Consider the following 24,315-nt stretch of genomic DNA (forward strand, 5'->3'; position numbering starts at 1 on the left):
AGGATGCGAATCGAAAAGATTACATCTTTTCATTTTCCTCGATCTTTAATTTAGATGGACACTATTTAGAGAATTTCTGTGTGTACAAGGCATGAAAACTAACATTCAAATTACACTAAATTTAAGAAAGACAAAGTATTAAATTCCAACACCCCCCAAAATCAGTCTTCCCACATGTGAAAATAATCAGATATGCCCAAATTTATGACTGGCATGTTAAAAGGACAGACCTGTAACGGGTGTCATAAATCAAGCTTTCTTTACGTGGAAAATCGCATTTTTTACATTTTCTTCATCATTATTTTTTGATAGTTGTCCTGTTATAAATGATACATTAAAAATTCTTTGTTTTATACTTTGTATTGAGGGTGACCACCTCGTTCTGTGTTAAGAATAACCCACTTGGTATAAGTCCATTCCACTCTAGGGTTAAAAGGTGGAGCGAGTCCATTCCACTCTAGGGGTGATACGTGGGGAGAATCCATTTCATTCAAGGGGATGGCAGGTGGAGTAAGTCTATTTTATTCAAGGGGTGACACAGGGGCGGCTACGGGATTATTTGAAGGGGAGGTCCGTGGATGCAAAGCCGACCCGCTGAAGGGCCCCGAAGAAATTTGGTATTTCAGAGATTGAACGGTGCCATTTGGTACGGTATAGTACTATTATTCAGCTGGTCAAAATTCTAATTTCAAGAGGGTACCATTGCTGTGATTTTTTTTTCAGAACTCAGAGGGAGTGGGGTGGGCAGGACCCCCCTGACACCCCACTAAATCCGCCACTGGAGACGTGTGAGGTGAGTAAATTCCACTCCATTCAAGATGATTGAGGTGGAGGATGCCCAGTCTTAAAGTCAAATTGACATGCTACCAAATAGCAACTGCTAACTAATTCATTATTCAAAGAAAATTGTAAACTTGTAGTATACACTTTTATTTACCATATTCATAACAGTTTCAGGAAAAAAGAATGACTGTTAATAACAGTGGTTTTAATTTCTGAAAAACATTTTATACATAAATGAATAATTATATATGAATGCACCTTCAGAAAATTGCAACTTCATCGAGTTGTCGTGAAAAAAAAGTGATTATTCCAAATGACATCTGTCTACACCAACACCTTGTTCAAACAAAAACATTTCACTCAAATTTTTACTTGAAAGACCAGCTTTTACCTAAGACGACCCAAAGTGCAAAAGCATTATACCTGTGTAATCATGGAAGCCCAAAATGATTGTGTCAATATTGTGGTGGGGTAGAGAAATACCTTACTTCTCACCAGGTAAAACTGCATTCAATAGTTACTTCTACAGCCAGAGGAAATCATAAAGGGAAAAGTTCCCCATGAACTAAAATTTCAGTATTGATTTAATTCTAACATAAAACTAATTACCAATTCATAAAAGACTAGATTTAGAGTTAAAGCATGCATGCAAACATTAATCTGGTCTAGTTTCCACTACTTGAACTTCAAAAAATCTCCTCCAAGTTCATTATCAGTTAATGTATAATATGAAGACAAAACTGAAAACAATTTGCTTGTTTGCTTAATGACATAGAAATTGCAGCTCATTCCTGCAAATATTGCAGTATAAAACAACTATTTCTTATTAACCACATAGGTTTAAAACAGTTCTGTCAAGAGCTACTGTTTATCTCACCCGCTGAATATGTTCTATAATTTTCAGATCTAAATCCCTGTTATAGGCACGGCGAGGGTTCTGTGGCTATGCTCCCATATGGATTTCAAGCACGAATACTTTGATATTTATAGAAAGAGTGCACAAACCTGACAACAGTTAGAAAGTAAACAAACACCAGCAGTTTTGAAGCAGAAGGAAAAAAGAAAATAGTCAATTTGGGTTCTTCCCCACTGTCTTCACTTGAAAAATACACATATCAACAAATAATAATGCTCCTTTGGAAGTATTCATGAGAGAAAAATTCTCTCCAATCACCATCCTTGGAGCAACACAAAAAAACAAACAAAAATAACAGGGTTACTGTTGCTAAAGGATCATAAAGCAGCTTTTATGTTTATAAACAGCATCTATAATTTTTGTCTTTGTGATGAATTTATCATAATTTATCCCATCGACTGCTGCTGCTGCTCTCTTGTCCATTCCACAAATTCATCTAATAAAACTGGCCCTGAAAAAAAAGTAAAACATTTTTCAAAATAAGAATTTTTTTTCAAGTTAATTTTGTGATCAAACAGAAGTTGTTTTACATGAGGGAGACAAATGAAATGTGTTTAACCAATCCTACTCAAGTCCTCAATCCCCAAGAAAATCACACTTTAACTTCAATCAGGGGTGGGAGCAAGATTAAATCAAAGGGGTTGCAATTAAACTTTTTTTTTATTTCAGTTTAAATTTCCTTTGTGTGATTGAAAAAAAAAAAAAAAAAAAAAAAAAAAAAAAAAAAAAAATGAATAACTCACAAGCACCATCTTCATCATAATTGGACAGGTCTGGTTTGATTGTTCTGCTGAACTCCAGGACATTGCACCACTGGTCTTTGTTCATTACTTTATATTTGGATTGCTGAAATAACAGGGCAATGTTCATATAAAACCATTTCAAAATGTCTCTGGCATACAAAATACCATAAAGATCTACAGTTCATAGCCTATGGCATGTCCTACTCTTATTTGTATGCTGCTGAACATATATTCGCAATGTTTTGTCATGAAGAATTCTGGAATTTATTTTGGTTAGAGAAAATATATTCTTGAGACATTCTTAAATTTCTTATTAGTCAATCATAGAAAAAACACTGACCAATAAAAAGAATTACGAGACCACAGTTTAATTTCGTGAACCTGTTTCTCACACTTCTGGTATTAGAAAAGTGGATTTCATCATGGGAGTGGAAATTTAAACAGTCCTGATTCTTGACAGAACTGTTTAAAGTAAATTATAGAATCTATACTTTTTTAATGTCTCACCTCAAGGAACTGATTAAACATGCCAAACATGGGCCACTTTTTACCCAGCAGTAGCCCCAGCATGGCCTTAGCTGTCTCTATGTCAATACTGCGTTGGTCTTTATCCTAAAAAGAAATGATACACTGGGTTATACTCTCATAAACATACACTGACTGCTCTCCTTTGATCTGTTAAACAGAAATATCATAAATAATCGGCAGTATTTTTTTTGGTGAAAGCTCTCACCAGACATAGAAATTAAGAACAGAGATAAAATAAAATCACATCCATAACTAATATTTTCATTAAAAACAAATTGTAAAACTATAATATCAATCTATCAGCATTGGAAAAGTTTGGCTACAGATTCACTAAGGCACAGGAAACTAAATTTGCCAAAATTTATAACAGTTTTTAAAATTTACCCTTGCAAAATCAAATGCATATCTGTATATAGTTTTGAATACTACGTGGTCCTCCAGTAGTCCTCTCAGGTAGTCTAATTTCTGTTGGAGCTTCTCCACATTATCACATCTGAAAAAGTAATGTTCAAACATTATTAATTTATCTGATTTGATTATCTTATTGATGCACTCCCTAGAAAATCAGATAACCAAAATCAATAATCGAGGAAAAAAAGTGGTGTAACACTACTTCATGCTAGTATCATACTTATTAAATAATTGGCTCTAGCATTCAACTGGTGTCAACAAGAAAATGTACTGGTGCATTTTTCGCCATAACAGCTGACAAAGGCTTATTTGTTAAAAATTTTCTTTAACTACGAGCACTTTTTTCATATATGTATTACTTTCATTAAATATAAAGAAGCTGTCCTATGTTCCCACATATTTTAGATGTTCAAAATGGACTAGTTTATATCAATATTCCTTTTCTGGATGCATTTCCTTAAAAGGCAGGTTTGTTTAAGAACAAAGACAAAAGACTGAAGCAAAAGTCCCCACCCCCACTCAACCTATGCCTTCTAAATATAAACCAAACACTTTTTACAATGGACAAAAGTCTGACATTCCTTTCAGCCACTCGGCCAGAGTGAAGAAGCCCATATTTTTATATACTTACTGTAAGTCTGACATTCCTTTCAGCCACTCGGCCAGAGTGAAGAAGCCCATATTTTTATATACTTACTGTAAGTCTGACATTCCTTTCAGCCACTCGGCCAGAGTGAAGAAGCCCATATTTTTTATATACTAACTGTAAGTCTGACATTCCTTTCAGCCACTCGGCCAGTGTGAAGAAGCCCATATTTTTTATATACTTACTGTAAGTCTGACATTCCTTTCAGCCACTCGGCCAGTGTGAAGAAGCCCATATTTTTTATATACTTACTGTAAGTCTGACATTCCTTTCAGCCACTCGGCCAGTGTGAAGAAGCCCATATTTTTTATATACTAACTGTAAGTCTGACATTCCTTTCAGCCACTCTGCCAGTGTGAAGAAGCCCATATTTTTATATACTAACTGTAAGTCTGACATTCCTTTCAGCCACTCAGCCAGTGTGAAGAAGCCCATATTTTTTATATACTAACTGTAAGTCTGACATTCCTTTCAGCCACTCGGCCAGTGTGAAGAAGCCCATATTTTTTATATACTAACTGTAAGTCTGACATTCCTTTCAGCCACTCGGCCAGTGTGAAGAAGCCCATATTTTTTATATACTTACTGTAAGTCTGACATTCCTTTCAGCCACTCGGCCAGTGTGAAGAAGCCCATATTTTTAGCATCCAGCTTCCATGCAAGAGACAACATCACAATCTGTAAAGAAATAATCTTTATTATTAGCACAGAGGTAAAATTCTACTTTCTTTACAACTAAAAGAAGGCCACACTTCTACACTTGGATGGCAAAGGACAAGTGAAATAGACCACAGTGCTAGAGATCCTAGCCATAATCCTAAGCCATAATTAAGAATGATAAATTATACAAAAGTTTAACAAAAATAAACATTAACTCTATAATTTTAGAAAACCCAATTTTAAGATCAAATAATGAAAAAAAAAAAAAAAAAAAAAAAAAAAAGCTTCCAAAGTTATGGCATCTTAGAAGTCAACAACAAACATGATGTTCTATGAAAATATGTCATATATTTGAGACTTACATTTTCTGGCTCTACACCAATATCTTCACAAAACTTTTCCATCCCCTCTGGGGCAATGGTGTCCTCATCTGGACCTTTGTAATAATAATGATAATAATAATAATAATAATAATAATAATACACAATAGTGGTCCTTACATTTCATGTTAGCTTGTTACAAGGAACATTGTAACAATAACCATATTACTCTTAAAGACACTCCTTAGTCTGTTAATGTTACACACAGGTGTCTAATTAGTATGTTAACTGATCAGCTGTGACAAAGGTACAACTGGTCTAGGGACGTCCCACTGAATACTGGCCAAACCAGACCAAAGATCTGATGAAGGAAATGTTACTAAATGTCTGTCATATGGTAAAATAGCAAAACACAATTATCCCTGCCATTGTTAAATGCATACCACCTTACAGCAGCTAATGACAAAGCTATTAAAACAATAACTCTGTACATACTTGGAGCTGTTATCTTTCCACATATCTTATCCCACACCCACCTGTGTACTCATGAAACCAGGATATACATTTCTTGCCATTAAAAGGAAGGCTGTATTCTGCCAGAGGTCTCTGGATTTTGTGTTGCTTGGTGCTGAAACAAACAAGAGAAATATCAGCATAAAATTGGGTGAAGGTGAATATCATATGAAACTGTGACTACAAACATAAATATATGATATAAATTTCATAAATAATAAAGCAAGGAATAGAACAAAGTTAAATAATGAATTAAAAGTATATGAAATAAAATTAATAATAATAATAATAAGATTCTTATATGGCGCCTTACATTCTATCTCAATAAAAAGCCTTACAATAATGGCTAATATACTAAAATCATTAAAATGACTACAATATTTTAATCATAAACTCTCATTGGAAACCATTTAAAATTTACACTACTAAAAATCAATCTTATTAAAAAAAAAAAAAAAAAAAAAAAAATTCGTAAATAATAAAGCAAAGAACAGAACAAAGCTAAATACATGAACAAAAAAATTAATCAGTAATGACAGGCCCAAAATCACATTAAATGAACTGTGAAGGAAAATTCAATGACATTTATCATTCAAATAACTTGAAATTTATACCTTTGTCCCATAAGATGTGTGCACATATGAAAACATGTTGTGTCTAGGGATTTAAACATTGGTGAGTTGATTCAAATGGTAATATCTTCTATGATCAGTATAATATGCCTTCCACATTGTCTACCTTATACTAGCATACCTTTGTCCCACTCTGGCCCTCTTGGTTTTGGAGTCCTCCCCCGAGGGTGATCTCCTGCGTCTCCTGGGGGGCATGTCACCGTCTTGACATGGGTTCCCAACACCAATACCTTGGTAGCCAGTCTTCAACTGCTCTCGCAAACTCTGCACAAATGCATATACTAGTAATCACATATATTGCCTTTTGCCATACTATCAAGCAATGCCTACAGATACCTTGAAGTTGATATGTATACATATAACATAACAACAAACATTTCTGTCACTGGTTCAAACTGATCACACACAACATATTTGATTTTGTCAAATTAGCAGTGGTCTGACTAAAATTCTTTTAGTAAAACTAGTTAACAGTAAACTACAAATGAATTAACTCCCATCTTATATTCCTATTAAAATTATTATTTATCATTAACTAAAAGAAACAAGTGAGTTTACCAGTGAGTTCAACCTGGAATGCAGAGGAGCACTACAGGTGGCGTTGTCAGTCCAATCCAGGATGAGACAGCCTGGTGAGTCAATTCATACAGCACCAATCCCTAGAATGAAATTACAATTGAGGTATTACATTACATTGCTATGCAATCTTTTTAAATGAATATATAAAAATAGATATTAAAAGTACCAATCTGTATACTACCCATTCTACTGGCGATAAAAATAACTGCAACAAGGTATTCATCTGAGACCCTCTCAGTGGAATATATGAGGAATAGATATCATGGACATCTGGATTTTTTCTTGATAAATAAGAGATATGAGAGTTTTAAAGAAACATTTTTAGTATGTTGTTTTCAACATGTCACAGACATATTAATTACCTTTTGTCTAATTTTCAACCTGAAATCCTCACTTTTCTACATGACAAGTCACAACTACAGTAAGTACTGTCTGTGACATGATTAAGTACCAAAACTAAAAGGGAAATGGTCCAGACAATGGTTAAAATGGTCAGACTCAATGATAAATATGTTGGTATATAATATAGTGAAAATATGCATTACATCAAGTTGAATGCAGTCTGCACTTTGGGTAGGTAATAAAGGAAACAAGCATTTTTACAGGGATACCTGGGTAACTGATTTGGCCTTGTTATTATTTTACAGAGAAGCATGCTAAAGTCAACATATTAATGAATGTAGTTTTACTCTCATGGGAACAATAACACGGCATCCCTTATGTTATGGTTAAATAATTCTAATATGACAGGAATCAGGATATACCATGTACATTAAACATGTTACATCAAAAATCAAGCGATCATCAACAAAGGAGGAAGGAAATCACCAAAGCAAGATGGGACAACTTTACTGATGCAAATTAGTTCATTCCAGATTTGCTTCACATTAACTGCACTGAGTAACAAAACGCAAAGCAATGCTAGCTTCAAAGAGATGTAGTAAAGACCTAGTGTGCACATGGCAAAAGCACAACTGCATAGTGAATTAATTACACTGTAAATCAGACATACTCAAGACATAAGTCTTAGCTATAAGTGAATTAGAATTTATACTTGATGCCCTTTCTATGTTTTGATTATATTAAACAATAAATTACAAAATCTGCCATATTAATAAAGAATACCAAGCTGCCGTTAGGGTGGGAATTCACTTTTCTTACGCTTAGAGTTAATCAGCAAAATTAACTGGATTTGGTACTTAAAACAGCTGAAGAATATTTTTAATTGTTTAGATTGCTTGAGTCAAGATTGAGGGACGAAGTCCCAAAAACGTTCTCAATGCATTCGTTCTGATATTCGTGTGTCAAATTTAACCATGGAGCTCATCAGCAAATGATCATATATTTCGGAACTGCGCACTATGGCATACTTACATCCACTCTACAAACTTTTAAAATGAATTTTTCATAGAAACGCCATCAGAGTTTTGCTCATCGTGTAAAAAGACCGGAAGTTATCAAATGCCCTTGCGCATTGACCCATATTTGACAGCAAAGAATAACGCGTTTGATTGGTCAAACAGTAAACTAGGTCAACTTTTACCAATCAAAACGTATCTAACAGATTGCACCTAGGCTTGTACATTCCTGAGCGAAATGCAAAACATGGCGGCCAGTGGTTGGCAACTCTGTAAACTCTGTTTGACTTTTTAAGAAACGTGAAGTAAAAAAAGGCAAATTACTCTCCCTTGAAAGGGAATCTGCCTTTTAGGGCAAAAGGCCCGTATTACTGAAAAGTAGGTGAGTATTAAGGCTGTAACGAGTGTTTTTTCATTAATTTCATTACTTGTTTTTTTTTTCGGCTGCAGTGTTTGCCGCCCGTCACCGCAGTCTAGCAGGGGGACAGGGAACCAACCAGTAGCCACAAGCAGTAGTTTCTTAGCCGACGTGGACAGCGGCTGAGCTGAAGCTCACTTTACCAAGCAGATACAAATGCTTATTTCTAGATGTGAAAATATTTTCACCGGAGCCCAGTTTTTTAAAGATTAAACTTTTCATTTATGGTAACTTAGCTCCAAGCATTGTCAGCCTTGGTTTACATTTTTAGACTTTACTTTCTAGAGGAACTTACAGGTCATTATCAGGACAGTTAACAGGCAATTCAGTTGTGACCTGTCAGAATGAACAGAGGAAACCATCAGCAGACACATCAAAAGTTTGGATTTATCATAAATGAAAACTTGCATCACAAACCGTTTCTGTTTTAAAAATAAGTAGCAGTGGTATAATGAATAACATAAGAACACCAATTGAACTGCACTCTTAATATCTAACTAAATATGAATCATGTTCAAGATATCATACCAAATAGATGCTTGCAAACACATTTTGCTGTTTATTTTTCCAAAGGTTTGATTCAAGAATAAAATCACACAACAACCATAATGCCTGCAGTGGACTCAAGAAAAGATTTTATTCTTGCCACCACTGGAAATTACTTTGGTATTAGCCCAGCAGAGGGCAGCATTGCAGATCTCCATAACTCCTCAGAACTGAACAGTTTCTTGGATGATGGGAATGTCAACATTCTGGCTGCAAGAATTGAGACAAAGGCTGGAGGAAAAGAAGTCAATTTTTGTAATAGGGTAAGGTTTCAGTTGTCAGTATTTCAAAGTTGGCAAAAACAATCTTGCATATTTTGTTCTGAGGTGTTATTGTTTTTCAGTTTTTGGGTTTATTTATCCAAATGTGTTATGCATGTTTCAAATATGTACTGCTTTGCTTAAATAAAAAAGTATTTATCTATAAAGGGATTGCAATGCATTTTTTTAGGTTTTACTTTATTGAAGTCTAATGTGAATTAAGAATATTAAAACAAGAGATAGGCACTTAAAAACATTATGAGAGTAAAATCTAATAGTTTGTTGGCAGCAGGCATACTTAAATAAATATATTAGTTATAGTAGTCTTATATTGTACTGATTTTGTTTGTTGTGTACTTCAGGTTGAGCCAAGTGACACCAATGAGAAAGTGATAGTTTTCTTTAAGATCAAGCCTGATGTGATCACCCCAGACAACATTCACAGAGATGTGTTTGTCTCCTCCATGTTGGACTCTCCAGTCAGTGCACTGTATCACGCTGTGCAGAAAGTCTTTGCTCCACTGCTTTTGAAGGTACTGATTGCCTTTGGTCTGTAATGCAGAATTAATTGTACTGGTGGAATAATTTTACCGCCTGATAAATTTTATTGAAGTAATTGTACTAACTGGAATAATTTTACTGCCTGGAAAATTGTACTGATTCCATAATAAGACATCTGAGAGAAGCAAAATTGATATCTAGTGGTAATGAATATAGGTAAACACATTAAAACAGGTAAGTACTACATCATATATGTGGAGTGTAATAGGTCAAAGGAAAGAAGGGATTTTGTTTTTTATCAAAGTTGAGGATGTCATACATCAACAAATTCTTTGCGTTTATAATCTTTTCTCCAAATTGAATTGTCTTAAATGAACAGTTATGGTTGCTGAACATGTAATGCTGTAAGAAAAGTTTTCAGGAAAGATATTGCCAATTCAAATCTGTATTCTAGGATGAGAAGTGGAGTAAAAGTTTTGACCCTAAACTACAGAGCCTCCTCAGTGAGCTGGAGGCTGGGCTGGGCAGTGTGATCAGGAAACAAGATGCTTCATATTCTGGAAGGCAAGGGGAAACGGATGAGGATAACTTAGGAGGTCAGTATTATGAAAGTTTGGCAAGCTTTTTAATACTTCTTTCAAATGAATATATTAGAAAGTGAGGGCTGTTGTAGCTATAACTATGAGATTAAAATCTACAATCATTGAAGGTTGTGATATATTGACATGAATAGATTGATATAACCAGCCGATGTTATACCCTTTCTTTTTTTTCGAAAGAAAAAACATTAATGCACAGCAGAGCATGCTAAACACCAATAACATCTCTGCTGTAATATGCATTATAATATTGACAGACTTTGAGATCTTCACTAGCACCATAGCCTATTGATAAACCCCAGGCTGCTTTTCTCAATAACTCCTGAAATGATCAAAATGTGCTGAAAATGACTGCAAATGATTAGAAATATTTATGCCACTCATTTGAAAGCTCTAGAAGGTGACATTTCCCTTAAAGTTGGTAATTTTGCATTATTTTTTCCTTAGGAATCCTGACACCATCAGATGAATTCCAGTTCTGGGGAGAAGTGGCCATGTCAGGAGCCAAACTGGTGATCAAGGAAAGAGCACAGGGCTTTCAGGTAATAGAGAGGTGGTATGTAACAAAACAATCCTGATTTAAGGGGTCATATTTACATAACAGTTAATTATTTTAAGTTTTTTGATTAATTGTTTTTCTGCTATATGTATTTTTCTATTTGGTTTAAATATTCAGAGAGCTCCTGTGGAGTGTTATTTAGCAAGTTGATGGTAGAGAATTTTAAATGATAGTCAGAAAGAAAATTCATTTTATTATGTCTGTGTTATTTCAGTAATGTTGTAATCATTTTTGGGGTTAATTGGCAACCTTGCAGTGGTAGTGCTAAATCTTCTTTTAATAATATAATATTCATATTTTCATGTTTAAGTATCTTTTTAAGGTAATGAATAAATGGGCTCAATTTTTTCCTTTTTTTTACATCTTAGGAAATGTTTCAACCAATCTCCAAGGACTTTGCCAGCCTTGATTCCATGGCATTACCTGAGTGTCTTGAGTTGGTTGAGCTGACCCAGGACACGTTGGATGAAGTTTGGAAGCAGACGGAGCATGATCCTCCATATAAAGAGTCAAGGATGAGGCACCTCATGGATGTCATTGGTAAGAGTCGCCATCTATTTTTCTGTTGCTTTTGCTGTTTTGTTATATATTTTGCCGAGTGACTTCATTTAAAAAATAATTTTGTTAATTCAAGTGTAATAATTGCATTGACTATGTAAAAATAAGTTACATCAGAAGTATTAGTTAAATCCTTTTGGAATAATTTCCCTAGATATACTCTTACACCTAACAAGTCATTACAAGTCAGCACATCAGTATTAAAATAATAAGATAATGATAATATTATTTTTGTCTAATGATAACTATTAAAAGGTGGGGCACTTGGGCGTTACATTCAAAGAAAACTGGCTCAAGAGGATATATGGAAGGGGCAGTTCAGTAAAGTCAAAGAGAAACTAAGAGCTGGATTGTCTGTCTGTGAGCGCTGGACATCGGCATGTGAAACTCTGACAGTGCAGTTTTGGAAGCGTTATGGCCCCCATCCCTGGAAAGGCGACAAGTTTGTTCCAGAGAATCTTACCCAGCTGGCTGCCAGACTGGAGGAGGTGGGGTGGTGCTACTTGAATGTACTTTTAGAATAAGAATAGTTATGATTCTCGACTTCTGCATACAGGGTTGGGAATTTTCTCCTTTTTTTCTGGGGATTGAATCTTTTTTTTTTTGTGTTAAAGACAAAATTAAAGGAAAATTATTATTATTTTTTTACTATTTTTGAGAAAAATTGAATGTAGGAATGCCCTTTTTTGATATTCTCAGTTCTGTATATAAAAATGAAGTTATGTGATTCAGTTTTGCAGATATGTTTAAATTAAAAAACAAAACAAATAATGAATATAACTTCCAAAATTCCATACAATCTAATTCTGTTGTCTTATTTCAGATTACCACGCTTCGTACAGTGCATGAACAGCTTGTCCGTCTTCTCTCTCCTCAAGAGCAAGAGGAACTCCGTACGGCAGCTGCATTCAGTTCTTTTGCTGGGCTGAACCCCCTGCAGTACAACCCGTATACTCAGCCATTATGGAAGGCTGCCGTGGCACAGTACGAGAGAGCTATGGCGCCAGCAGAACAGAGGATTGCTGGGAAGCTGAGGTCACAGTTTCGTAGCATGCAAGCTAACTCTCAGCAGGTACGTATTTGTTTTAACTCATATTTATGAGAATGATTAGCTTTTTTTTCAGTTTGTCAGATTGGTTTTTGCACAACAAAATTAAAAATACATGAAAAAACCAAAAAAAAAAGTATAAAACCCAAAGCTTATTACACATCGTCAAGCAACAAAAAATTACATCATACCACATGTCACTAATATTTCAGGAAGTATGGCTGTGAAATACTTCAGCATTGTCATTTTATTACCAGGGTCTTTTAAGGATAGTTACTTTTGTTTTATTTATCAAATTACTTTGGCTTTTATCACATGCTTGTGAACATAAAAAAACAAGTAATTGAAATAGAACTCTCAAATTTGAAACAAGATGCCCCGGCCCTCATGTCACTGTTGGATAATTTTATTACTTTGTCCTCATGGCTTATTTTTCAAGAGTTTGTGTTTGATTCTTTGGGTGGGGGCTCTGTAGCTATGCAGCCACTATTTGCACCCCCCCCCCCCCAAAAAAAAATAAATAAATAAATAAAATAATAGTAAAATAAAAAAAAATAATAATAAAAAGATAGCAATAATTTGATCTATTTCATCCTCAGTTACTGAGAGAGTTCCAGAGGTACAAGGAACTGATCAAGAGACCAAGCATCAGTAAAGAAATGGTGGCAGAGAGGTAATCACTACAATAATTTCATTCAGACTATTAGAATGTCACTACTTTAATTTGTTACTTGTGGCTGAACTTTTTTAATATATATTTATGGTCATTAAACATAAATACAAAGGCTACAAGAATTCACTGGGTTAAAGAAAATATCGAGTAATTAATTTATAATCAACACTAATGGGGTCTTCAATTATTTGGAGTGTGAAAATTAAATTGTATACCTCAGTTTTAGTAATGTGATATGCTTTATTTAACCTCCTACTTGATTTAAAATATGTTGGTTTAACACATTAAAATTCTGGAGAAGCTTTCTTTTGAAAAAATAATCATCAAAGCAGTGTGATAAAACAATATGAATTCTTACAGGGAGACCCTGCTAGGTCAATTGACAGTGTTTATCAAGCAAATCAGGGATGACTTCACCCAGAGGACATCAGGAGACAAGGCCCCACCCAAGGGAAAGAACATGCCTGAGGTTGTCAACTGTATTGTGTGGGTCAGACAGCTGGAGGCCAAGGTCAGTAAGATTCTTTGTCACATTCATTACGGTAATGACTCCATCTTTTCATTGGGGGGGAATTTCAGATCCCACAGATGCATAATCTTGGACTCATTGTAGCATTTGTGAGGCTTTTACAGAATAGAATGAACCTCAATGGAAATGTTGTAATTTTGTGAATTAATAGTGACTCAAAGAAATACAGTATGCTTAAAGTTCACAATTTTCCCAATTGAAAAGATTGAGTCATTACTGTGTTATTTTTGTTGATTTTAAAGAAACAATGTTTATCTATAGTATATGTTTTATCCACATTAATTATTGTCTGTTGTTGCTCTTAGACTAGCTCCACGGCATGGAGTTTCTTAGACTAGGGGACCCACAAGAAAGCTGGACACCTCATTATGCTATTCTCTCATAAGCACATTCAAATTAAATTTGTCTTTTGATTTAGACAAGGCGATGACAATAAAACTATTTTTATTGCATTCAATTTGCCATTAATTTATTTCAAAAATTTGATTTTGCCATTATAATTAGCCATTCAGTTTGGCCAAGAGAAATTCTGCCCTAAGGGGAACCAAGACTGACAATAATTAAGTATGTGTCACTATAAGTTGCCCACACATGAAACCAACTCAGCAGGTGTGTGCAGGCTGGGTGTATGGCCATTACTGAAACAGTAGTGACACCTTGATTCATCAGAATTGAATCTCAATAGATAAATTTGGATTTCAGCTGATTCAATATTATTTGCTTATTGATGAAAATATATTTGAATACTTTAATTTATTTGAAGAACAAACTGGGGGAAGGGTATTTTTATATCAAAATTTGCATATTATCTTCTTCGCCCTTATCATCATTTAATGTGTACCTTTTTTAAATAAAGTGTATATGTGATTAATGATAAATAGTGAAATTAATTCAGGTCTTAGGGACTGACATTTGGAGTATCAGAATAATAGAGCATTTTCATTCAGAGAAGATTTCCAATCCTAAAGTAACCATGGTAACAGTAACCATGGTACTGTTAATTTCATAACAAACCAGTGTAATGATTTCCAAGGTGTTTTTATTGTTGTCATTTTCTGTGGTAGTGGATACAGGTAACAGGACAATGATGGTTCTTGTTGCACAATGGTCTGCAGGTGTAAATGACAACCATGAGGGTTAATTTCATCTGAACAGTGGTAGTAATTACGATTTGATGATGATGCGAGGTTGCTGACTAAAACTCAAAGGATCACATATTTAGTGTGTGATACAGCACATGAGAGCACCACAGAATTCAACTGTAACACAACATGTTGTATTCAGGATGCTTGCCATTGGTTGATTGTAGTGAACACTACTAGTACAGATGTTTTAAGGAGGGAAAAACTCAGATTCCTTATCCAGGGTCTAAACTCTATGTTGGTGTAAAGAGAAATGCAGGTCAACCAGAAAACCAAGTTTACAAGAACAATGTACATGGAAATCTCTCCAACTTACTCTCTCCCTCGTCTGCCAGTCAATAACCCTGTTACAGTCAAAACTTAATATGCATGGGAAATAGTCAATTGATATCTAATAAAAGATAGGGAGGGTCTCATCCATACATCAAAATCAACTTTTTGTTCATCATGTGATAATATAATTGAGCACATTTGTGTTACATAATGTTTAAACTGTGCTATGTTACAAATTTTATGTCACCCTTGAAATGATCTCATAAATATAGGAGCACTGATTTTATATTGAATTTCTATAAAATATCCTATTATTTGGCTTATTACGATAAAAGCTTTTGTTTGTTTAAAAAAGTAAAAAACATTTAAAAAAATTTTTTTTTCATGTTTGTGTGTGAAGTTTATTTTTGTGTTTATGAAGCTCTAGCTACACTGAACTATTCTGATCCCAGAACTGATAGTAGTGGAAGATATTTCTTTTTCTTGCAGTTTGAATAACTGCATTAAGCTGCCATGTGAAAGAGTCACCCACGGACAAAAAATTGTAAACCCATCACCCCAGTTTGAAGAGGGTATATCAATGGATTTTGTTGGATTTCTCTGACAGAATTCACTTATTTTCATCTTTAAAGCCTTGAAGTAGTCCACTTCTTGGTAAAAATCAGAATCTTGTTCTTGTAAAAGCCTGGCAATTTTGTTTTTATAATAATCATATAGTATATAGTCTGCTTGGCTAAGTTTCCGATGGCTTTGAACAACAAAGGGATCCATGTTATCTCTAATGTTTTTAATATAGTCCTCAGAATATTGTGTCCCATTTTTGAAAACTGTGTAAACAATATTGTAAAACTCCCAACACAACGATCTCTTCAGCAGGATCAAGCATTCATCAAATTGTTCCAAAATTACAAAAAAGTGGACATCGTTTTCTAGTTTCTGTATGAAGTTTTGAGTTGCTTCTTTTGTGAAATTCTTCAACCCCAAGTAACGACACATGCTGTTTGTATAGTCAAGCATGTCTTTAGGAAACTGTTTAAAGAGAATATCAAGTTGATATCTACCCTTCAGCTGCATTCGCTTGGCCACATGATTAAAGTTATAAGCTGATTTAAATTGATTAAGAGGTTCTCTCAGAATCCCAATGAAGAAAGTGTCCTCTGGAGTTAGCTGGTGGATTTGTCTTGGATTATAGACTGCATGGTTGGCCATAATGTCAAACTTTTCATGATCAGTGGCGTAGTTTTTTAAGAGGGTCTTAAAGTTTAACTCAACTCCTTTCATTCCTGCTGGGATTGCAACTTTCAGATTATTGTACAGACCATATCTTAGAATAATACTTGATAGAGTTGTGCTGCCACATTTCTTCACTTTGAGAAAAACAACATGTCTTTTAGGGATGCAGCTTTTACTGTGTTTATTCCATGGGACTAGAGACTTCTTGAGATCTCTGAGGCAGTATTGTTGTTGGCTTGGAGTGGAGTCTTCTGCTTGCTCCTCTGAAAGTTGTCCCTTTTTTGTAGGGTTGTAAAGAAGCTGCAGCACTTCCCACATCTTAGCTGACTTGTCATCAGTGACTTTGGGTGACACTGTTTTATAGTCATCTTTATCAGAATTGGTAATTCCATTTTGAAGTGAGTTGTTTGCCCCAAGTTTCCCCATTGCTCCTTCAGCAATAGATTGCACCATTTTAGTCTTGCTGAAAAGTAAGGTTCTTTTTGTTAAGATATTTTTTAGATAAACTAAGTTTAAGAGAATTAAAAGGAAACTCAGAGAAATTGTTACAGGAGTCCTTGATTATTGACCTTGGCAAATTAATGTGTAAGTTCTAGAATTTGATAATTGACATTGCTATATGGTGAGGTAGGTTTGTTGAGAAAGTGATAAGCAGAACAAGTGCTTAATGATAATAATAATAATAATAATAATAACGTTTATTGAGCACTACCTACATGTTCTATTAAATGTATTGGCTCACTAGACAGTTTCTAAACATTTACCACGAGTGTGCATGTACTTACAACATGGGAGCGTGCCATGCTGGTTTTTGTAGGGTCCCTGTCAGGCCATACAGGACAAATCCAATGATGAACACCGTCAAAACATAGGCAATGCCTTTCACACAAGTAGCCATTCTGTTTGTACTAAAAAGAGCATACAACTCGGTATATATAAGAAAGTCTCAGTCAGTTACGTCAACTTGGTATTCAGCTGTAATAGAATGTTAATGCTGAATCAACCAATTAAGGTGGTTAAGACTTCATGCTTGGTCAAGCTTGGTGTGAAACTGTAAGAGTTGTTTGGGTATAAAAATATGGCTCCATTTTGCCAGTTTATTGTGCAGTGTGGACATTAGTATATTATATCAACAAAACAACTTAAGTTATACATGTAAATTTTCACACCTAACTAAAAAAATTGCATGGCAAAAATAACTTAAGAGAGGCAAAAAGACTGTTTAATGTTGTTTTATAGTGACATTTACAAGACATAATGTACTGTCTACATCAAATGAACATAAATAATCGTAAAAATGGTGCTTTCACATTTTTGTGGAAATGGCAATGAAATACATAAAAATTTATATCAAACTTAAACTGCCTCCTCTCCTTTTTTTCTCAAACACAGTAAAATTTTCTCACCACAAATATGCATAATTCCATGAACATTTGACATGCATATTGTATTGAAGTGCACCTCTGATATAGTGGTTATATGGGCAGTGTTGGAAATAGCACAAATGCATTATAATATACTTACATTTTACTTGGTTAAAACACCTAGAATCTTTCAAATTTCCTTGGTTCGTTTTGTCTTGTGAGAGCAGAACAATATATTTAAAAGTTTTAAGATGGCAAGTTTTAAGATGACAGTTCCATCCTGTCTGTGTTATTCTTGTCCACATAGGTCAGCACTGGATTGTGGAAGCAGGACAGGTGTAAATGAACTATAGATTCTCTACCTGCAATTGATTTTCAGCACCCAAATACAAAGAATTTTCCATACTTACATTACAGAAAGTTTGTTCTGGTAAAGTGAGCACATTTTGTTTGTCATTAGACATATATAATGACTATTAATTGATTGATGTTGATGCCTCTGATATGTTATCCACAAAGAATTTTCAGTGTTGTTAAAGTTTTTAGGAAATGTTTTAAAAATAAGTTAAGAGTGAACAGGTGAAACTATGTTCAAATGTTTTTTAAAAAGAAAACTGTAAAAAAAATTAATGACCCAGAAAATGCATTTATTTTTATAACACAAATGCTTCGGTGAACATTACCCTTGAAGGATGAAGTATCAGAATGAAACACCTTCACTTTAGTTGTCATTTTACTAGTGAAGATCTTACTTTTTCCTCACCAGACCACAGCAAGTCTACGATTCCTCTTCTTCCATGATTCTATTTAGTACACCATTTCTATTAATATTAGAGCTGTCTGCTTCACACTCATGGCCTCCCTCGTAAACTGCAGTTAAGATCTGCTTTCATCTCTTTACACATTAACAATCATTTGCATAGTTCTAATGTTATGATAGCTTCAGTGACACTTTAAAATGTCTACTTAAAGATGCTTAAGAAACATGATGATGGCTTCATTATAGAAATAAACTAAATGACCCTATTGTTACAGTATTTAAAAACAATATCACAGTCCCATGTTTTCCTAATTATTATATTTATATATTTACTAGTACAGTCAAGATAATCTTAAATAGTCTTCTATGCTTCATATTAACTGTCTTTATACATAAACTTAAGTTGGTCAGTTGGTTTCCAGCCTTTACCTCGGGACAAAATATGAACAATGATGAATGATAAATATATCCAATCCATGACAGTGAGCCATTAATAGCTCAATATACTGTTGATAATAATGATTATAATAATATATTATTTGGTTTAGTCCTGTGTGTTAGGTTTTTTACCATTTGAAAATATTCATTTAGACATTTCTGAAGCTCTAGCTACACTGAACTATTTTTATCCGAGAATTGATAGTTGTGGAAGATATTTCTTTTTCTTGCAGTTTGAATAACTGCATCAGGTTGCCATGTGAGAGTGTCACCCATGGACAAAAAATTGTAAACCCATCACCCCATTTTGAAGGGGGTATATCAATGGATTTTGTTGGATTTCTCTGACAGAATTCACTTATTTTCTTCTTCAAAGCCTTGAAGTACTCCACTTCTTGGTAGAAATCAGAATCTTGTTCCTGTAAAAGCTTGGCAAGTTTGTTTTTATAATAATCATACAAAATATAGTCTGCTTGACTACGTTTCCGATGGCTTTGAACAACAAAGGGATCCATATTATCTCTGATGTTTTTAATATAGTCCTCAGAATATTGTGTGCCATTTTTGAAAACTGTGTAGACAATATTATAAAACTCCCAACACAACAATCTCTTCAGTAGGATCAAGCATTCATCAAATTGTTCTAAAATTACAAAAAAGTGGACATCTTTTTCCAGCTTCTGTATGAAGCTTCGAGTTGCTTCCTTTGTAAATATCTTCAACCCCAAATAACGACTCATACTGTTGCTGTGATCATGCACCCATTTGGGATAATGTTTGAAGAGATTTTTCAGTTGATTTTTACCTTCGAGGTGCATACGACCAGCCACATGGTTAAAGTTATAAGCTGATTTAAATTGATCAAGAGGTTCTCTCAGAATCCCAATGAAGAAAGTGTCCCCTGGAGTTAGCTGGTGGATTTGCCTTGGATTATAGACTGCATGGTTGGCCATAATGTCAAACTTTTTATGATCAGCGGCGTATCTATCTAACAGAGACCGTATGTCCAAATTGCTCCCTGAGTGGCTAGTTGGGAGAGCAACTTTCAAATTATTGTGCAGACCATATCTTAGAATAACACTTGATAGAGTTGTGCTGCCACATTTCTTCACTTTGAGAAAAACAACGTGTCTTTTAGGGATACAGCTTTTACTGTGTTTATTCCACGGGACTATAGACCACTTCTTTAGACCGCTTAGGCAGTATTGTTGTTGGCTTGGAGTGGAGTTGGTGGTGTCGTCTGCTTGCTCCTCTGACATAGGTCTGAAAAGTATCTGTGATGTATCCACTGTCTTAGTAAACTTTTCATCAGTGAGTTTGGATAACTCTGTTTTGTAGTCTACGCTTACAGTTTTGGGTGCCTTCTTTAAAGGGTGATGAATGCTTGCTGTAAGTTCCTGATTTGCGCCTTGGAATACATAGGGAGAAATTTGTCTGAAAATTCAGGTAGATTTTTCAATAAATTATATCTGAATGATGTCTGTGTAACCCAGCATAATATTATGTAGGGTGATAATTATTCATGCTGTTTAATTGCCCAAATTAAAACAGTGATGGGTCAAGGACTAGTTTCTTCATTAAAACAAATGTAAAATGCTGTTTGGATACTCAAATTTTACTTTTAAAACATTTTTCTTGCTTTTTATTGCTTTTATGCTAAAATCTGCAGAGGCTGTTTGCTATAAATTTGTTTTGGAAAATAATACACAAGTTAAAGAAATAAATGAAAAATGCATACTACTTACGGTAGAGGTCTAAACAAGGGTTCTTGTTTGATCCTGGTGAAAGCAAAAAGGACGTATCCCATGATGAAAAGAATCATCCAAGCACAGACACTTTTTGTATAACTAACCATCTTCTTTATGCTGAAATATATTGTTAAAGAATTTCACCCAGGTCCAGTGCAGTGAAAATTTCAGTTACTATATATATATATATATAATATTTTCTATATAAGAGTAACAGATGTGCAACTACTACTAGGACAATAGGAGTGTTAGTACTTGGATCTCCTGGTATTTCTGTCTCTTCTGCATACGTAATTATAAGCTTTCTGTAGAATATCTCAGGCCTTTAAAGGGAATTCTCATTAATTTCACCTTTCTGAAAGAAACAAACCTTTGTTTCTACTACTGACAGGTTAATGGTTTATCCCACTATCTAAATGAGATATATCTGTATTTTCAATCAAAAGTTGCATGCCCCAAGTAATTTTCTTGTTGAGTGGAGATTTAAAACCTTGATTGTGATGCTGGGTTGAAGGGAATAGGGGCGGAATAATTAAATATAGATCTATATAATTTGGTGGCATTTTATGGCAGTTACACAGTCTTGATATAGAAATATTGTTTTTACTGGGGCAGTATGTTCATTTTTATATTGTCAAAATTTGGCAAGCTATGTACTTTATACAACTTAATTTTTTTATTCAAATATTTTTTAATTGTAATCTCTTGAAACCAAATTTTATGATTTAATTCTAGTTTCAATGAATAAAACATTTAGAATTTTTTATTGGATATGAACATTACTGAAATTACAATGAGTTGTGAACAAACAAAAATTATATTTTACCTAGATACTTGGGGGTTTACTCTCTGTGAAAATTGATGAATGTTTTCTCTTTCCTATTGATCATGTTGCAAAAGTTCAGTAGCTCCCTTAAATTATGTAAGTAGCATAACGTATTACCTGTAGTATTCCTAAATTATGCATATCATTAATGTGTAGTTTTGCTGACCTTTGAAAAACACTGCAACCACAGGTCTTAGTTGATAATTGTTTTATTACATAATTTAATGCAGTGTAATTATTTCATAAACACATCTGAAGCAAATAAAAATAGATAAAACCATTTTAATATTATATCAATTACACAACAATAGGACGAGGGATTTGCATCGATGATTAGAAGTCACATGTCTGTGGCTGGTTGTGACATGACATAACAATGGTTGTGACATGACATAATAATGGTTGTGACATGACATAACAATGGTTGTGATATGACAACAATGGTTGTGACATGACATAACGATGGTTGTGACATGACATAACGATGGTTGTGACATGACATAACAATGGGGTAGGGGGGTCAAAAGTAGACATTACATGTTTTGATGGCGTTAGGGGGGGGGTAAATATGTTTTTTTTTTTTTTCACAAACAAAATCCCAGATATGACATTATTTTTATGCCAATCGTGAAATTAAACATATATGTTGTACTCTAAGAGGACTTTTTTGCATTATTCCAAAACTACACAATATATTCAACAGTCATATTTATATTTTACTTAAAAAGTCATTCTACCTAGGGAACAGCGCCAAATTAGATAAATATTTATTTACATTTTTTTCATGATATGTTTTCAGAAAATAAAAAGCAGCACTATTACTTGAAATTGGGAGGAAAAAAAACTAGTGTCAGCTTCATAGGTGGCTAATTAATATCTCCACCATCCCAACTAGTCTGAGAATAATTAGTGACATCAAATTACAAGCACAGTGTTTTATTTCAGGTGGAGGAAACTAACATCATTGCTGAGGCACTACTGGGAGACCTGTCAGGCTTTCATAATTTCCGCAAGGATCTCTGCGATCTTCTTGACGAATTAAGAAGCTGGCGTCAGGATCAGTTTGACGAGTGGTCGCGGGACATGCAGTCACAGATCGAGGATTCTGGGAAACCTCTCAGGTAGATGCTTGGTTGTGCTTCTGGTTATTTCTCTATACAGGGTTTATAATATTTAGTACATTTTTGTAGTAAATGCAACTTAAGATTTTGAACACTGCACAAGAAGTGGTGTGATAATTAAAGCATAACTTGTGTTGCTAATGAATGTTTTATACAAATTATTATGTTACCATGATTCTGTTTTGGGAACCATGAAACTATTGAACTATTATTATTATTATTATTATTATTTTAACAGTCTAGAGACCAGTGGCCAGTTAATGGAACTGTCCCATTCAGATGGCAAGCTGCACGTCAACTACAGTGAACGTCTGGTGACCCTGCTGCGAGAAGTGCGTCAGTTATCATCCCTGGGGTTTGCCATTCCAGCCAAGATCCAGCACACCGCTGCCACTGCTCAGAAATTCTATCATCATGCTGTTATTTTGAAGCAGGTAACTTTGTATATTTCCTTACGGACTTCTCTTGTAAATCCACTCATCATTTTTGTTTTACCTTATTTTTAACTTTTCGTGGTACAGCTGATAAGACATGGGGCCAAGCATGCTGACCTTCAAAAAGTTAACAACTTAACTCATGTTGACCTACAAGAAATAAACTCATGTTGTCCTTCAAGAAGTAAACTCATGTTGATTTATAGTTTTTAGTTGAACAGAGTGCTGAAATAGAGTAAATATTTTAATCAGTAATATAAATTAGTATTAAAGCATGTGGTAAGTGTTGTTATGATGATGCTATCTCCAGGTTGCCCATTTCTACAACACCATAGATCAGCAGATGATCCCAAGCCAGCAGTCCATGATGTTGGAGTCAGCCCTGGCTTTTGAGAAGATCATCAAAAATCCCAAGTCAGGTATGACTTTTTGCACTGTAGAAAAACTGATTTAATTTGTCTTTTTTTATGCCAGCCTGTCTGTCTGTCTGTCTATACTAAAATATATGTACTTAAATAAAAAATGTTAACAGCGGTAGATTCATTGAGTTACAAAATCACTCTGTTCACACAAATTCATTTATGATATATGTCAGTATAAACCATCTTATGAATTTGCAGCAAAATTGCATGATAAAATAAACCTTACAAATTTTCTACAACTTCATGACAACAGTTGGTAACAGACCTTAAATTTTGCTAAGCCCTACCCCCCCCCACCACCAACACCACCACCACCAGATCAGTCTTGATCTTGTCTGTCAGTTTCAGTCACTTCAGTCTCCAAAAATTTAAGAGAACTTAAAAATAAATAATACCACAGCTATTATTTTTATTACTGCTTTTTTGTGCAATGCTTCCAATGTCATTTAAATTATGTTAATTTTTTTGTGTGCATTTTTCATTACAGGAGCCAAAGTGAAGGGGGACTCCGTGCAGATCACTTGGGACAACCCAGAGGAGCTGGAGTCATACATCCAGAAGCTGCAGGCTGCAGCCGACAGGTTGACCTCAGAGAACAGGAGACTGAGGAAATCACACAACATTGTCTGCGAAAAGGTTTGTAACTGGAGGATTGGTGATCTTTTATCTCTACAGGCCAAGTTTAAAAAATCAACATATCAACTGTATGACCCTTGAACAGATTATTTGCCTGCCCCATCTTATTGTAGACTTAAGCACACCTTGTGGTGGACA

The 24,315-nt window shown here is 34.5% G+C and overlaps 4 protein-coding genes across 5 annotated transcripts in view; 1 reads left to right on the forward strand and 3 right to left on the reverse strand.

Moving 5' to 3' along the window:
- Window positions 1–914: 914 nt before the first annotated feature.
- Window positions 915–8,244, reverse strand: LOC106173691 (DCN1-like protein 4). Its single transcript, XM_013554899.2, has 10 exons — window positions 8,106–8,244; window positions 6,711–6,811; window positions 6,274–6,416; window positions 5,544–5,635; window positions 5,050–5,123; window positions 4,614–4,705; window positions 3,355–3,463; window positions 2,950–3,054; window positions 2,443–2,545; window positions 915–2,150 (listed from the first exon to the last, which is right to left on the reverse strand). Exons 3-10 carry the CDS (start codon window positions 6,345–6,347, stop codon window positions 2,086–2,088), a joined length of 714 nt encoding a protein of 237 aa, XP_013410353.1. The 5' UTR covers window positions 6,348–6,416; window positions 6,711–6,811; window positions 8,106–8,244; the 3' UTR covers window positions 915–2,085.
- A 67-nt stretch (window positions 8,245–8,311) lies between these two features.
- Window positions 8,312–24,315, forward strand: part of LOC106173688 (cytoplasmic dynein 2 heavy chain 1) — a 51,669-nt gene continuing 35,665 nt past the window's right edge. For both annotated transcript variants that reach the window (XM_087007726.1, XM_087007727.1), the window contains exons 1-14: window positions 8,312–8,471; window positions 9,081–9,316; window positions 9,676–9,846; window positions 10,269–10,410; window positions 10,861–10,955; window positions 11,341–11,512; window positions 11,786–12,018; window positions 12,354–12,602; window positions 13,178–13,251; window positions 13,612–13,762; window positions 22,510–22,685; window positions 22,924–23,119; window positions 23,430–23,538; window positions 24,029–24,177. In XM_087007726.1, the coding sequence (XP_086863852.1) occupies window positions 9,116–9,316; window positions 9,676–9,846; window positions 10,269–10,410; window positions 10,861–10,955; window positions 11,341–11,512; window positions 11,786–12,018; window positions 12,354–12,602; window positions 13,178–13,251; window positions 13,612–13,762; window positions 22,510–22,685; window positions 22,924–23,119; window positions 23,430–23,538; window positions 24,029–24,177 (2,118 nt within the window). In that variant the 5' untranslated portion in view covers window positions 8,312–8,471; window positions 9,081–9,115. The remainder of the gene's footprint in view (window positions 8,472–9,080; window positions 9,317–9,675; window positions 9,847–10,268; window positions 10,411–10,860; window positions 10,956–11,340; window positions 11,513–11,785; window positions 12,019–12,353; window positions 12,603–13,177; window positions 13,252–13,611; window positions 13,763–22,509; window positions 22,686–22,923; window positions 23,120–23,429; window positions 23,539–24,028; window positions 24,178–24,315) is intronic.
- LOC147762784 (galactose-3-O-sulfotransferase 2-like) lies at window positions 14,803–18,499 on the reverse strand. Its single transcript, XM_087009589.1, has 2 exons — window positions 17,214–18,499; window positions 14,803–16,891 (listed from the first exon to the last, which is right to left on the reverse strand). The coding sequence occupies exons 1-2, from the start codon at window positions 17,324–17,326 to the stop codon at window positions 15,619–15,621; spliced, it is 1,386 nt and encodes a 461-aa protein (XP_086865715.1). The 5' UTR covers window positions 17,327–18,499; the 3' UTR covers window positions 14,803–15,618.
- Window positions 18,852–21,032, reverse strand: LOC106160198 (galactose-3-O-sulfotransferase 2). The gene is made up of 2 exons (XM_013536734.2): window positions 20,736–21,032; window positions 18,852–20,424 (listed from the first exon to the last, which is right to left on the reverse strand). Exons 1-2 carry the CDS (start codon window positions 20,843–20,845, stop codon window positions 19,158–19,160), a joined length of 1,377 nt encoding a protein of 458 aa, XP_013392188.2. The 5' UTR covers window positions 20,846–21,032; the 3' UTR covers window positions 18,852–19,157.

Source organism: Lingula anatina, chromosome 3 (genome assembly GCF_051362555.1).
Source record: "Lingula anatina isolate TDL-2025a chromosome 3, LinAna3.0, whole genome shotgun sequence".
NCBI lineage: Eukaryota > Metazoa > Brachiopoda > Lingulata > Lingulida > Lingulidae > Lingula > Lingula anatina.

Excerpts from the sequence above, each read along its gene's own strand:
- LOC106173691 (XM_013554899.2), bottom strand. The coding sequence starts at position 6,347 with ATGCCCCCCAGGAGACGCAGGAGATCACCCTCGGGGGAGGACTCCAAA. Across the intron at positions 3,055-3,354 it reads ATGCATTTGATTTTGCAAGG|GATAAAGACCAACGCAGTAT; the intron begins GTAAATTTTAAA and ends ATTTCTTTTTAG. Across the intron at positions 2,151-2,442 it reads TTATGATGAAGATGGTGCTT|GGCCAGTTTTATTAGATGAA; the intron begins GTGAGTTATTCA and ends CTTTTTTTTCAG.
- LOC147762784 (XM_087009589.1), bottom strand. The coding sequence starts at position 17,326 with ATGGCTACTTGTGTGAAAGGCATTGCCTATGTTTTGACGGTGTTCATC. Across the intron at positions 16,892-17,213 it reads GCATGGCACGCTCCCATGTT|CAAGACTAAAATGGTGCAAT; the intron begins GTAAGTACATGC and ends CTTACTTTTCAG.
- LOC106160198 (XM_013536734.2), bottom strand. The coding sequence starts at position 20,845 with ATGGTTAGTTATACAAAAAGTGTCTGTGCTTGGATGATTCTTTTCATC. Across the intron at positions 20,425-20,735 it reads CCCTTGTTTAGACCTCTACC|ACAAATTTCTCCCTATGTAT; the intron begins GTAAGTAGTATG and ends CTGAATTTTCAG.